Source organism: Pogona vitticeps, chromosome 6 (assembly GCF_051106095.1).
Source record: "Pogona vitticeps strain Pit_001003342236 chromosome 6, PviZW2.1, whole genome shotgun sequence".
Classification (NCBI taxonomy): Eukaryota; Metazoa; Chordata; class Lepidosauria; order Squamata; family Agamidae; genus Pogona; species Pogona vitticeps.
This window is the reverse complement of record NC_135788.1, coordinates 108,515,571-108,530,991: the sequence shown is the minus strand read 5'-3', so window position 1 is coordinate 108,530,991 and position 15,421 is coordinate 108,515,571. Positions and strand designations below refer to the sequence as shown.

The window sequence follows — 15,421 nt, the reverse complement described above, 5'->3', positions numbered from 1 at the left end:
AGAATGAAAGAGACTGAGAGAAAGTAAGTAAGGGATACATGTCTCCATAACTCTCTTCCTCCTCTGTTCTTCAGCACTTGGTGACTTTCTCCATTGGAGAAGAGGACGACTTGGCATCTGTAGAGGATGCCACCAGGAAACTGTCCATCATGGATGCCCAAGGGAAGATCTGGGTTCAGGAAATGTTGCTTCAAGTCAATGGCTCGGCCGTCAAACTCCTTGACGTAAACTCAAAGGTAGAAAAGCACATAAGAACTGCAATACCTGGGGGCTAGTAAGAATTTAAAAAGGGGAGGTTTGTCTAGAGCAGTGGTTCTTAAAATGGGGTCCCCAGATGTTCTTGGACTGCAGTTCGCAGAAGCCTTCACCACTTGCTGTGCTGGGCAGGATTTCTGGGAGTTGCAGTCCAAGAACATCTGGGGAACTCAAGTTTGAGAACGACTGGTCTAGAGTCCTGTGTCCTAATTCCTCGTCTTTATCGAGGCTCCGAATGGATGGTTTAAAGTGGCATTTGGTGACTTTGTCTCCCCCTACAGGAGGAACTGGAGAACTATGGACTAGCAGCTGTTCTTCGCTGTGAGGCTGTCAGACCTGAGTCACGGACGCAACCCTTGCTTCTTCTTGTGTGCCAGGAACCCAGTCAGCTCAAACCTGATGTCCACTTCTTTGAGTGTGACCATGCCGGGGTAAGGAAACCTAGACATTGTTTGGGAAATGATCCTATGGTGTTCTTATGTTCGATGTTTTGTCAGCTATGGGAAACTAACCTTAAGCGTTTTTGAGGCATGTGCGTGTGAGAGATGAGTTTTTAATCTGATTTCTCCTCTGTTTTCTAGGCAGAACTGATTCAGCAGGATATTAACAGTGCTTTGCTGGACTTCAAGTCAGGGGGAAATGCCAAGCGGAAGGAATTACTCAGGTGAATTAGCCAGCAGCCCCACCTGCATGGAGTCAAAGGGGCAGGAAAGCATATGGGAGCCAAAGTAAATGTTGATCACAAGCAAAAAAATATATACTTAAATCCCAGTGATTGTATCATTTAAGTAGATGTAGCTATAAAGAAGAACAGTTTCAATGGACTCCTGGATCCAGCCCTCAGCCTGAAGGCCAGTGGCAAGGAATGAATTTGCACATCTGAGGCTAGTTTATTAATCATGCAAATTGCTGGATATACCTGATGAGACCACGGTGATGCATACTTACATCCTGTTCGTAGATCATTCTGATGTGCTATACATGCAGATGTTTTCACAGGGAGCAATCTTGAAATTGCAGCTGGCCCACCATATTGCAGTCAAACTGTTGACCAGGGCCAGTTATAGGAAACACACAACTTTCTTGTTACAATATATATCTTTAGTAGCTACTGATCTGGGCACAGTTTAATTAATCAGAAGTGCTAATTATGACCTATAAAGCCCTCTCTGACTGGAGGCCTGGTTATCTGAAGGGCTCTATTCTCTTGTACATGTCTGTTTGGGCTTTGCAATCTTTGAGGGGGAGCCTTTTTCTTAAAATTCTGGAAGCTCAGACTCCTTATGACCTCTTATGGAGGTCATCCACAGAACAGAAAATGTGGGGGTTTGTGTTGGAGTTTCATCCTTGGAATAATGGTGTGGTGTTTTTTTTTTTAAGCCATGCTTTTGAGAGCAAATTAACCTACAGGTTTTTAAATTAAACAGGCGAAGGGATGCCTGTCATGGGAAAAAGTTACTGTTTGTCTCATAATTCAAAAAGGCTGTCAAAAGTTCGTCCTATCTGCCTCACTGCCTGCTTCTAAAGGCATGCCATTATGTCCAGATTTTTTAAAAAGCCACCAGATTCTTCTCAGGTAGTGAGAATCAAGATTTTTCTCTTGTCTGGATGAAGGTTGTAAAGATCTAGAACAGACTGTACTGCATGACAGGATGAGTCCTTCATTCATTCCTTGGCTCAGCCTCTTGTTTCATATCTCACCTCTACAGAGCTAACCAGACAGAAAAAGCTCAGGACACATCCCGGCAGCTTCCTAAAAAGGTACCTTCCAGGACAAAGATCATCGTACCAGCACAAACAAATAAGGGTGAGATTCTAGGGACCATGATTTTCAGTCCAGGCCTGCTGCAATACATCCCTTAGGCAGGAGTGCCTTTGGGGACTGGTGTAGCAGAAAATCCCTATGTACTGTAGGTGCCAGACTTTTGGCATCTCCGGATAATAAAATGAATGAACGAACAAACAATTGATCTAACTCAGTTTAAAGCAACTCTGTATGATCATGGAAGCTTGACTAGCTTCAGGGGTTAATGGAATTGTGAAAGACGTACAGTGGGGTCTCGACTTACGAACGGCTCGACATACGAACGTTTCGACTTACGAACCGCTCTCATAGGAATATATGGACTCGACTTACGAACTTAGATTCGAGTTACGAACTCTTTTCCCCCCCTTTTTTAAAGCTAAGTCATCTTAAGTTAAAAGGAAAAAAGAAAAAATTATCTCCCTCTAGTGGCAGAAGGCGGAATAGCAGCTTCCCATTAGTTTCTATGGACGAAAAGAGCAGATACGGATTAAATGGTTTTCAATGCATTCCTATGGGAAATGCAGATTCGATTTCAGAACTTTTCGACCTGAGAACTGCCTTCCAATATGGATTAAGTTCGTAAGTCGAGACCCCACTGTACTCTTGAAGGGAAAAAAAGCATGTGGAACATTGCATCTCTCTGCATCTCGTCCCCCTCATGGAGAAGAATGCAAGAAACCTTACTCCATTTTCTATTTAAGTTGCAAAAAGAATAAAAACTTAAAAAAATCTGGGGATTTTGCCTGTAGTCTCTTAACATCTCTGCAAACATAGGTCTTCTTATTCAACTCTTCTTCCTTCTTCCTCTTTTCCAATGAGGGGAAATAAAAACCATCCATGGCTCATATATATATGAGGCCAAAGCAGAGATCGAGGGGTGGGATAAGGGGAAGAGGAAAAAAAGAAACCATGACTACATCATCATTTCCTGCCATGGGGTTTTTAGGGGCAGATATAATTTCTGGGTTATAGTATGGTTAACAATGCACTAAACTCATGATCTTTTTTATTTGCAGACATCTTGGCAGGCAAACCTGACTTGACTTTCATCCACGTTGAGCAAGATGTGGTGAGTTAACTGGTGGGGAATGACAAATCAAATGGCTTTAAAATCAGGTTAGGTTTATTCAAGGTCGAAGTTATTGCCAAGGGGCATTTGTCCATATCACATTTGTACATGCTGAATGGGGACGGCTACCATTTTGTTCCTGACATACCATCTGTGCCATCAAAAACTGCAAGGAGCCAATGCTGGTATGGGATGAGTTATACCTGTTGTTTTTCTACCTGTTGACAGCAATTCAAGGCACAGAACCCATTGGTTGTTCCTTGGCATATCTGGATATATTTTCAAAAAGCCCAACTCCAAAAATAAATTTCACATTCATTCTTGACATGTAAATGCCAGTGGATCTGCTGGGAATTCACAGCTGGGTAGTCTAGTTTTCCTGCGTTAATTTGCTTCAGCTGAACATAGGAGTCAGCAAAGAGAGGGAGGAAATCAGCCTTGTTTGCAGCTTGTTAACTATCTGAATCCTTTCCTTCCCACTCCTGCTACTTGGGTCTGCTCCTTCCTTCGTGCATTCCTTTTAAGGACTTTCTGTATGAATGTTAGGCCAGATAGGTGACCAAAGAGAAAAAAAAAGAAAGGATTGGCAGAGAGAAAGTAGAAAGTTTTCACTTCAGTTTTGTTTCTAGTTTCTCAAGGTAGCTCTGTGCTCCTCTGGCTGTCCAGATTTGCAGGAGGCAGTTAGAGTGGAGCTCCCTTTTTCTCCCTTTGGTCTCTCAGCTGACCCAGCAATAGATGGATGGAGGGATAGATGGATGGAAGGAACAGACAGACAGACAGACAAGCAAGCAAGCAAGCAAGCAAGCAAGCAAGCAAGCAAGCAAAATGGGAAGCAAAAAGAAGAGGAAAGCAGACCCAAGCATTAGGTGTGGGGCAGAGAGGATTCCAACAGCAGTTTCCCCACTACCTTCCCAATCTCACTGCAGTTTGAGCTGTCCAGAATGGCTTTAACTACAATGGCTTTAACTTCCACTGTAACGCGCTCTACGTGGAGCTTCCTTTGAGGCTGCTGCAGAAACTACAGGTGGTGCAGAATGCGGTGGCCAGATTACTCAGTGGAGTGAGAAAATTCCAACATATCTCGCCCACTCTGGCCGCATTGCATTGGCTGCCCATCCGATTCCACATCGACTTCAAAGTGTTGACGCTTACGTACCAAGCCCTAAACGGTTTAGGGCCTCGATATCTGGCGGAACGCCTACTCCCACCAAGTTCTACCCGTGTCACTCGAGCGAGCCAGGAGGTGAGGCTGAGGAGCCTAACGCCGAGGGATGTCCAGAAGGAGAAGACAAGAAATCGGGCCTTCTCGGGAGTGGCTCCTCGCCTCTGGAACAATCTACCTCCTGGGATTGGCGGGGCTCCCTCACTGGGTATCTTTAAGAAGCAGTTAAAGACATGGCTGTTTTGGCAGGCCTTTCCTCCAGACAATCCCTGATTCTCCTTTTCTTTTCCTCTCTATTTGGTTTCTATCTTTCTAAGTTTTTATTATTTGCTGTTTTATATATGTATATTTTAATTATTTGATGATTTTAGCAGCCTAGTGTGGCCCTGAGTTGGCTAGATAGGCGGGATATAAATAAATAAATAAATAAATAAATAAATAAATAAATAAATAAATAAATAAATAAATAAATAAATAAATAAATAAATAAATAAATAAATAAATAAATAAATAAATGGTTGCAAACCCTTTCATATTGGCTCAAGCAATCGATCACACCATTTGAACTGATGTGAAGGCATTAAGTTCCAAAAAAGTAGAAGCCCCAACAGCACAGGAAAAAGTACAGATTTGGCTGAGGGACTCTGGGCTGATACACATTGATTTTTATTTCATGTAGTGACATCACGGAAAATAATGCAAATCATACCATCCCAATCCTGGAGGATTTCTGACGTTATTTGTCAATGTAGTCACACCCTCAGTCACCTCTCAACAATGTTGATTTGTTTCATTAGTGGACTATGACTAATGTCTGCTTCTGACCTTTGTCTTCTCATTCAGAGAATGGATGGCAGGTTTTGTCCACTCAAAGGGTTGATCAAGAAAAGTGGAAATGTGCCTAATTACATCCTTCTTGCTCCCTACTGCCCCCTGTCCTGGCATGTGTTTTAGGTAGCAGTGAGGGCTTTTGGACAACACTAGATCAAGGGCCTTTTTACAACGTTATTTTATTTCTTTTCCTTGTTTATTCTATTTGGAGTGGTGAGGCGAGAACAAATGAGAATAAATACATAATTATAATACACTGAGCCTATACAGATGATAAATCACCATTTCCCATAATGATAAATCAGCTGCACATAAGTATCGTGCATAAATATATACGGTGTCTATAAACTCTTGCTCCACACATTGTGACTGCAGTCCTAGACACATTTACCAAGAAATGAATGCCACAGTGTTTACTTCAGAGTAGATATATAAGGACTATAATGTTAAGTCTCGCTGAATGGTTGTCACATGGGCATGATCCTGATATACTGGATAATCTGAATCTTATCTCTTTCTCTCTCTGTGTCTGAATGTGACAGGAACTGTTGAACCATGTTTTTGATGATATAGAAGCCTTTGTAGGGAAGCTGCAGAAATGTGCTGAAGCTTTCCGTGTGCTGGCTCACCGCAAGCGCTCCGCAAGAGGGCGCCTCCGACAACCAGGAGGTGAGAACTGGGTACAGGCCTACTCCAGGAGGCTATACAACTGAGAAACAGAGATATACCCATCTAGGGTACAGGTCTAACAACTAGGCGTGAATTCTTCCTCAATCACAATCTGGCATCAAGTTCTAGTTCTACCCTCAGATCAATTCTAGAATTTACCAGAATCTTCTAGAAGGTTCCATTATGGCTTTGAAAGATTTCCAGGCATAATAATTTTTCAGATTCACACGGCCTTATATGTATACTGGTATAGCTTAATAAAATGGCCAGGATTGCTAAAGAACTGTGAGAGGTCTTTTTGTTTCATTCCCCCCCCCCCCACTTGTGCTGTGAGTTGAAACATCGATGCCACTGGAACCCAGCACCAAAGCCTTCAGAATCCTAAATGGATTCCAGTCTGAGAAGTGGGATTCCAGCAAATCCTCTTACAGCTTTCACTTCGTTTCTCATACAAATATCCTCTAAAGACAGGGTATCGTATGAGGACCGGCCTGAATAGTCACAAGCAGCTCTTGCACCTGCATGGAAAATTGCCACCGTTGCAGCTAGCACAAATAGGTCATCTACAATCCGGAACAGATTCTGGACTGTGAGGCAGGATCTCTTCAGCAGCTTGCAGGAATAGCCCATTTCACTATTGTTTTCTTTTTCAGAGGGACTCCTGACTATTCGAGCTCGACCTCCTAGCCAGGAGGAGTTTGAAGACACTTTGGCTAAGATCAAATATTCCTTCAGCCTTCTGGTAGGTGTCGAGTGCACTTCCCCCACACAAAAAAGCAGACATCTGCTTGTCTCATGCTAACAACTGAGTTCTATTTTTTTTTTTTGACCCACCATCCAGGCAAGGCTGAAGTCTAACATCACAAATCCGACCTCAGAAGAGCTGATACATTTCCTCTTCAATCCACTGAAGATGGTAAGTGGTGCGTTGAAGGTACACTGTAGAAGTGGGGGTTCCCGGGCAGCTGTTCGAGTTGTGGCATGTGATGCCATAAGTCACATCCAATTTATAGGAAACCTAAGAGGATTTTCAAGATAGGTGAGATAGTTAAGGAGTGATTTTCCATGACCAAGTAGGGATTTCTCTATCCACTGCACCATACTGGGTACCCTTCTGTCTCGACATCCAAGTAAAACAGATATTGGAAAAAATCTAATTTGCAGGATACCCAATATCCCCATTGCAGCCCTGACAAAGGCCAAAGGAAGTCAGCAGGAAATCTGACAGCAGATAATTGACAGTTGCATGCCCAGAGGTCAGCTGGCATGGCCAAAGTACAACTGGACCAACAGTCAAAGGCTAAAACACCATAAGGGTAGTAAAGGGACCTCCCAACAGAGCCTTATCAAGACAACCATATTGGCAACTCCTGATCTATATACTGTAATGTCTCAGTGTGACTTGCTAAGCTGGACTCATCACAAGATTGGAGGCAGCCACTGTAGATCTGATGCACCAGTGCAGGCGCCTCAGTTTGACAATCCAGTTTGGTGTAACCATTCAAGATGGAAGCTGCTGATCTAGAACTGATCTATCTTCTTCAGACAAGTGTAAGGCAAACAAGAACTGAGTATTTAAACAAGCAGCAAAGTGACAGACTATAGTGTCTCCTGAGTTGTGTCATTTAGATGGCAGATGTGGATAGAAGCATACCAGGTGGGGGGGTTCCGATTTCTCGCACCCAGAAAACTAGTGTGTCAATGGGAAGGCTGGCCTGGCAGACTTTTTCTTGGCAGGCTAGATCACTATATGCAAGGAGAGGTCTTCTTCTCAAGGAGCATTTAATGATATGATTCCTTGAGTTGTAGAACCATGTAGTATTATCCATTAAAATCTGGTACCATGTGGCTCTTCTCTCTCTATCAAATGATTCTAAGAGATGTGAGGAAATGCAAGTTGCTTGGAGAACCAAGTGTTCTGGGTTTGAATTTGTTAATCCCATTTCAGATTGTGGAGTCTTCCGGGGGACCAGAGTTTGCTTCTGAGGTGCGCAATCCCATGCTGACTTTGGAGGCAGTGACACTGATGCGAGGCTGCTTAGGGGAACAGGAGGCTGAGCTGTGGCATTCACTGGGTGACAACTGGATCAGGCCAAGGTAGGGAGAAGGAAGGGTCTTGGGCTATTATCTTGGCTTTTTTCTCATTTTTATCCCTCTATAGTAATAGGATAGTCTTTAAAACAAACTCCTTGCAAGCTTGGTGATCTGATCCTAAGAGCGAAGTACTGAATAGGTCACTGTGCCAAAAGTGGCTCACAGCATCAATTTTAAAAAAGGATATTTTAATTTGAATTCTAAGATCTTTGTCATGCTTTTGGCAAATTAAACCTCCTCCTAATGGCTCAGCATTGATCTGCTTGATGTAAATTAATCAGGTGGTTTAGAAACTTTACTCAGAAACATGCAGGTGAACTCTGCAATTGCAGTATGTGACAGAAGGATCCTATAATTTCATCTAATTATTGCAATGTCATTCTTTTCTCCCATTTGTGTCTCGGCTCCCTCTATTACTTGCCCTTCCTTGGCCACCCAGATTGGACTTCCCCAGGGATTATGCAGCCCCCTACACCCCTACTTTCCGGAGTCGCTGGGAGCCCCTCCGCCTGGACGTTTCTGGGCAACCTTGGGAAGATCCTGTGGAGTTACAACACCGGCATGAGGAACGCCGTGCCCAGGTGAGGGTTGATGGGGAGCATAGGCAGGGCAAACAGATGCAAACCTCCACTGAAGGCAAATGGACCTATGGCAAAATTTCCATTATTCTTTGGTTCTTTTTCCCCTGCAACAAATAGCATGGCTTACTTAAAGAAACTCTTGGTGTACTTTCAACTAAGACGGTGCTGTTTGATTCCTCAAACACTGGCTTCAGTCCATTTGTTCCCTTGTTTTTGTTTTTTTTTATTTGGCAATAATAAGTAATAAGAATGTAGTGAAATCAATTGTATGAAAAAGTATGAACAAGCTGTTGGATTTGGCAGGTTCTGCTCCTCGCAAAAGTTTGATCTTTACTTACTGGGCCTTTCTCAGGAAAAATAATAAATATCTCCCCAAACTAGAAATCCTAGGATTCATAGAATGGCACCAGAGCAGTTGTAGGAGTATCTAACCATTATAGTGGTATCCATCAAATATGGGCAAACTCTCTCTCTCTCTCTCTCTCTGTGTGTGTGTGTGTGCGTTTATCAGCCATCACATTTGTGTTTCAGCCCTTCTTCAAAGGCTCGCTTATAGGGCGAAAGGCAGCAAATACCTACCTACCTACCTACCTACCTACCTACCTACCTACCTACCTACCTACCTACCTACCTACCTACCTACCTAGAGCTCAAATGGCATCCAAAAGTCTCTCTTCCACTTATGCCCTGACCTACTTCAAATGACTTTTGAGTATGTAACAGCTTTCTATGTTGAGTGCGAGCAGAGGTTCACTTAACCCATCATGCTGTACCTAATTAGATGCTTCTAGGAAACTCCCAAAGTAGGAAAGACGAAAACCCCAAACCCAATAACTAGTTTGCTGTCATACCACTAATAGAGACTTTGCCCTAAATGTGTCTAATACTACTAGAACAATACTACTAGATACTGGTCTACTTCATAGCTTCTGGTAACAAAGTCCATATATAAATTAGATTTGGCTAAAATTTCCAGGGAAGTTTCAGGATGTGAATCTGGGTTCACTAATCAACATTTGACATCCTTGACAGTACATCAAAATTGATCTCAGTGTTCACTCTGGTTAGTAAGCCAGTGCTAGAGTACATCTAGGACTGGAGTGAGCAATTTGTCAAGATGTTGTTGGACTACAACTCCCATCAGCCCTAGGCAGAATAGACAGTGGAGATGAGTTATGGGAGTTACCATCCAACAACATCTGGAGGTGCCCAACTCTGATCTAGAGGCTGTTTGTGACTTTGACCAATATGACCTACTGCTAATTAGTTGCGGGTGAGAAGTGGGAAGCACACAGCCTTGAATGCAATATTAAACTAAGTTATCTGTAGGGTATTGATCATTAATTATTTCTCATTTCCTTCCCTTCCCATTTTTTTTTAATTTTTAACAGCAATCAGCTGCCACCATTGCAGCCAATGGGTAAGTCTCTCTCTAGATTTCATACTATTGATTGGCATTTGGGGATGTATTGGATGTGGGGTGTCTCGGGAGATGAAGAGAAGGTGGAAAAGAATTTTGGAAGTTAGGGTCTGAGAGACAGTGAGAAAGGAGAGGTGGGGAGTGGACTTGAGAGATGAGAAAGCATTGGCAAAGTCAGAGGCTTGCGAAGTTGCTCCCCCCCTTTTTTTTTAAAGTAATAGAAATATTTTTCACAGATTTCAGAATCTGACAGGTGCTATCCCTTTCCTGCCTCACAGCACTAGGGGTCAGAGAACATCAGCTGTTCATACAGGGCTGCTGCCTTTACTGGCTCAAGTCCAGGCCTCTCCCACACTTATCTACCTAAAAAAAATACATGTGTACACTTTCTGGGCCCCTTGAAGAGAGAGGGGGAAAAACACCTTTAAAATAACTGTTTTACAATAGAAAATACCTGTAAAAGGTGCAAGAATCCCAATATTGCAGGAAGGGGTTTATGGAGATATAAAATGCAATTTATATTGAACTGAACCACTGATCTTTTCTGGCTCAGTGTTGTTTATTTTGCAAATGGCAGCATCCCTCCCAATTCAACCCTGCTGTATGAAAACCTTTTAGGAGAAGAAAGCAGTGGTTAAAGTTGGGACTTTCTTCATATGCAAAACTCCTGCCCTACCAAGTGGTGGCCTCTCCTCTTTAAAAGATGGAAGCCATTCCACTCCAGCTTCTGGCATAGCAGGTGGAGGGATTTGGAGCCACTGGACCATCAGCTCCAGCAGAAGGCAATTCCTCCTGCTAAGCCACCACAGAGGCTGTTGCTTAGTAATGCTCAGCTAGCATTGACATAGGATCCTCAATCCAGGCAGTGGCTGATAGCATTGGAGCCATGTTGTGCATGAAACATTCACAGTACTTGACCCACCACAGGGGCCGGGCAAAGATTCTGATTATAGGAGGTCCTAATATTGCAGGGCTCCTAATGAGAATTTTGGAGGAGGGGATGAGGTTGGGCCAACTTTGTTTATGAAAAATATTGGGCTATACTGAAAAGTATTGAGTGGGATGGGGAAGGGCCTTCCTTGGGCAGGGGTCAACCATGGGGTCATTTGTTAATGGGAAACTCACATCAACTCTGCATTGCTTCCCCCCCCCCCTTTGAATTTTTTCCTGTTTTCTCTCTGTCTTTTTGCTCTGAGAACAGCTGGGTCCGGTGGTGAGGTCAGTGATAAGTGTTAAAGAGTGAGGTGGTGGGATGCCAGGGGCAAGCTGGGGAAGGGTGGTGGTTTGCTAAAGAAACAGGGGTGGGGTCCTGGTGTGAGGGAGAAAAGGGGTGCTTAGAGTAGTGTTGAGAATTTTGATTATAACGTGTATTCTCGTAACATCAGCAGAGTAAGGAGATATTGGTTAGCAGAGATACTTGACGACACTATGACACTGAGAGAGTAAAACCAACAAATTAGTCTATTTACATATATACATGGAGAATGGACATTCCTCTGGCAGTATAACATGACATGAAGCACCACACAGCATAGGAAAAAGTGATCTGACTTACAGCAGATAAAGACGTTCATTTTATACACATGACTTATGTACAGTTCTGTGACCAATCAGAAAATACATTACTTCATTTTCTGTTACACAATGTTTCATCATGTACACAGCTGTACAACATTAAGTCTTAATCCTTGATACCCACACCTGAATACAATCAGTACAGTGTCTCAGGTAAAATCAGCCATTTTACATTTAACATTTAATACATTTTCATATCAAAATCTCAACACCAGCCTTTTGCTACGGAACAAAGACATTAACAATATTACTTGGAATCCAAACCCACAAGCTTTTGTGCTAGGTAATCCCTTACTCATCATCACATCAAACGATGAGAACCTCTGAAGGTGGAAATTCACAGTTGCTATACAATTCCAAATCAGAACTTTCATGTTTCATCTATTTTTAAGAATAATGTTCTTAGTCCTCAGTTCTGGGGGAAACTACTATTTTAAAATAGTACATATATTAAGAAGTCATTGAAGAATATACAGTATTCAGATCTATGGATGTATGGACTCTGACATAGCTTCTGGAAGTTGTTGACATTCCTCCATATTCCCATGCTTCTGTAAATCCATGGTCCATAATGCCCCATGAGGATTAATCCTTGTCCAGAATTTTAAAAAGCTACTGCAGACAGAAAGGAAATAATCTAGCCTCTTAATCTCAAACCAAATATTGTGCATTTAATCTATTCTGTAGCACTCTTTAATTCAGTGGGTTTGTCCTTACAATCATCCTGGGATGGCAGACAAGATGAGTGGGTAGATTTACACTGCAAACCCTATTTTAACAATTATGGTATATGCTAAATAATACTAAAAAAACTGGGACGTGGTGGCACTGCGGGCTAAACCGCAGAAGCCTTTGTGTGTTGCAGGGTCAGAAGACCAGCAGTCATAAGATCGAACCCACTTTGTCCCAGCTCCTTGCCAACCTAGCAGTTCAAAAGCATGTAAATGCAAGTAGATAAATAAGTACCACCTCGGTGGGAAGGTAAACAGCGTTCTGGGTCTAAGTCACACTGGCCATGTGACAATGGAAACTGTCTTCAGACAAACACTGGCTCTACGGCTTGGAAACAGGGATGAGCACCGCCCTCTAGAGTCGAACACGACTGACTAAAATGTCAAGGGGAACCTTTACCTTTACTAAAAAAAGTAGTTTGATGAGGGGAGTGAGAATTGTTAGTGATCCCTAATTTATCGTTTGCTTCACAGCATTCTAGAGGAAGGAAATTATATAGTATAGATTTAGTATAGATGTGCTGGATTATGGAGAAAGCTAGAGAGTTCCAGAAAAACATCTACTTGTGCTTCATTGACTACGCAAAAGCCTTTGACTGTGTGGACCACAACAAACTATGGCAAGTCCTTAAAGAAATGGGACTGCCTGACCACCTTATCTATCTCCTGAGAAATCTATATGTGGGACAGGAAGCAACAGTTAGAACTGGATATGGAACAACTGATTGGTTCAAAATTGGGAAAGGAGTATGACAAGGCTGTATATAGTACCCCTGCTTATTTAACTTATATGCAGAATACATCATGTGAAAGGCTGGGCAGGATGAATCCCAAACCGGAATTAAGATTGCCAGAAGAAATATCAACAACCTCAGATATGCAGATGATTTCACTCTGATGGCAGAAAGTGAGGAGGAATTAAAGAACCTTGTAATGAGGGTGAAAGAGGAGAGTGTAAAAAATGGTCTGAAGGTCAACATCAAAAAAAACTAAGATCATGGCCGCTGGTCCCATCACCTCCTGGCAAATAGAAGGGGAAGATATGGAGGCAGTGACAGATTTTACTTTCTTGGGCTCCATGATCACTGCAGATGGGGACAGCAGCCACGAAATTAAAAGATGCCTGCTTCTTGGGAGGAAAGCAATGACAATCCTAGACAGCACCTTAAAAAGCAGAGACCTCACCTTGCCGACAAAGATCCGCATAATCAAAGCTCTGGTTTTTCCAATAGTGATGAATGGAAGTGAGAGTTGGACCATAAAGAAGGCTGACTGCCAAAGAATTTATGCTTTTGAATTGTTGTGCTGGAGGAGGCTCTTGAGAGTCCCCTGGACTGCAAGGAGAACAAACCTATCCATTTTAAAGGAAATGAACCCTGAGTGTTCACTGGAAGGACAGATCCTGAAGCTGAGGCTCCAATACTTTGGCCATCTCACGAGAAAAGAAGACTCCCTGGAAAAGACCTTGATGTTGGGAAAGTGTGAAGGCAAGAGGAGAAGGGGACAACAGAGGATGAGATGGTTGGCCAGTGTTACTGAACATCAGTTTGACCCACTTCAGGAGGCAGTGGAAGACAGGAGGCCCTGGTGTGCTCTGGTTCATGGTGTCACGAAGATTTGGACATAACTAAATGACTAAACAACAACAACAGTATAGATGCGCCCACAGTGACATACTCAATGATTTTGAATAAGTAATCCAACAAAAAAAAATGTGCCAACAGCAAATATCTTGAATAGAATACGTAAAAAGTCACTTTCCCATAGATGCATGTGGAAACACAGAAATGTGAAACTCTGAAACAAGGAAATACTGACCACTGACAGATACTCTGTCAGGGAGGGACTGGATTCTTTCATTGTTCTTAAAATGAATTAAACCAGATGCCTTTTTCCCCTAGCTGAACTAGATATTCTGGATTTGAGGCAAGACTATGTGGATGAGGAAGACAAAGCAGAGTGATGTCCCAATCTGTCAATGAAATAATGTAGGCTAGTGACTTCCCTATTTTTTATTATTATTATTACTTAGGGAAGATTTCCTCAAGTATTTTATATGTGGTATTTACACAGAGAAGTCACATATTCCCATAAAGGGTCAGGATCATTAGCCGGGCTGAGTAGACATGGTCTACAGGGGCGGGGTAAAAATCCAACCAACCAACCAACCAACCAAACCAACCAAACCAACCAAACCAACCCAACCCAACCCAACCCAACCCACCAACCCACCAACCCACCAACCCACCAACCCACCCACCAACCCACCCACCCACCAACCAACCAACCAACCAACCAACCAACCAACCAACCAACCAACCAACCAATCAATCAATCAATCAATCAATCAATCAATCATGGCTCTCTGTGCCTGGAAAACTTTCAGTAAATGGGCAAAACTATATCTGTGCCAAGTATATCCAGTACTATGGTGTTCCCCAAAAGACCCTGGACACTGTACTTTCATAAAACCATACAAAATTTGAGATTAGAATCTTGCAACACATTCTATTTGCCACATGAGGAAATTCTACAATCTTACAGGGAGCGAGAGTGAGAGCGAGCAGATCTCTCTTTTCTCTTCTCTGCTATTCACAGTGAACATCTCTAATTTTCTCTGCAATTTCCCCTCTAGGAAAAATTGGCAGCTTTAGAAGAGCAGAGACAGCTAGCAGCTTTTTCTTTACCATTGCACTACTCTTATCCTATCCTTTCAAGTTTTCTCTGCCTGTCAGTGGGGAAGCCTTCGGAATGCTCAGCAGGCAAATTTCTCATGCGTTAGGGCATACCTCAAAATGTAACATGGAGCCAAGCTTTTCAAGAACGATACCGGTTTTATAGAGGCTCGTGTAAGGCTGGGTGACTTGCTCATTGGGCACCGGAGCCAATGGTATGACAGCTCCACAACTATTCTCCCTCATCAATGCTTTGAAGTTTTTCTAGGATTTACTATTAGTAAAACTGGGATTAATTACATGACTGGAGGCGACCCATCTCTCCACCAAGTACGCCTTCAGCTGTTACTACATGCTTCTCAGTTCCTTCACTGAGCAGTTAAAATAAAGAGAAGCCAAAAGCGAAGGCTTCTGTTTTAAGATGAACTAAATATTATAGCCGTAAGGGCCAATCTCCTCTTCCAGAATGCATTAGAGATAGCGCAGAGAATATGGATTCATACCCTTTCAGAAGCAGAGGCGAAGTGCTCTAGGACGTGCCCACATAACTTC

At 42.7% G+C, this 15,421-nt stretch overlaps 1 protein-coding gene across 1 annotated transcript in view; it reads left to right on the top strand.

Annotated features, from left to right (window-relative positions):
* Window positions 1-15,421, top strand: part of EPS8L1 (EPS8 signaling adaptor L1) — a 47,946-nt gene that overhangs the window by 21,905 nt on the left and 10,620 nt on the right. The window contains exons 5-15 of the mRNA XM_072976731.2: window positions 75-236; window positions 537-686; window positions 837-919; window positions 1,965-2,062; window positions 3,079-3,131; window positions 5,667-5,793; window positions 6,447-6,535; window positions 6,635-6,709; window positions 7,742-7,890; window positions 8,327-8,468; window positions 9,860-9,888. Coding sequence (XP_072832832.2) covers window positions 75-236; window positions 537-686; window positions 837-919; window positions 1,965-2,062; window positions 3,079-3,131; window positions 5,667-5,793; window positions 6,447-6,535; window positions 6,635-6,709; window positions 7,742-7,890; window positions 8,327-8,468; window positions 9,860-9,888 — 1,157 coding nt within the window. The remainder of the gene's footprint in view (window positions 1-74; window positions 237-536; window positions 687-836; window positions 920-1,964; window positions 2,063-3,078; window positions 3,132-5,666; window positions 5,794-6,446; window positions 6,536-6,634; window positions 6,710-7,741; window positions 7,891-8,326; window positions 8,469-9,859; window positions 9,889-15,421) is intronic.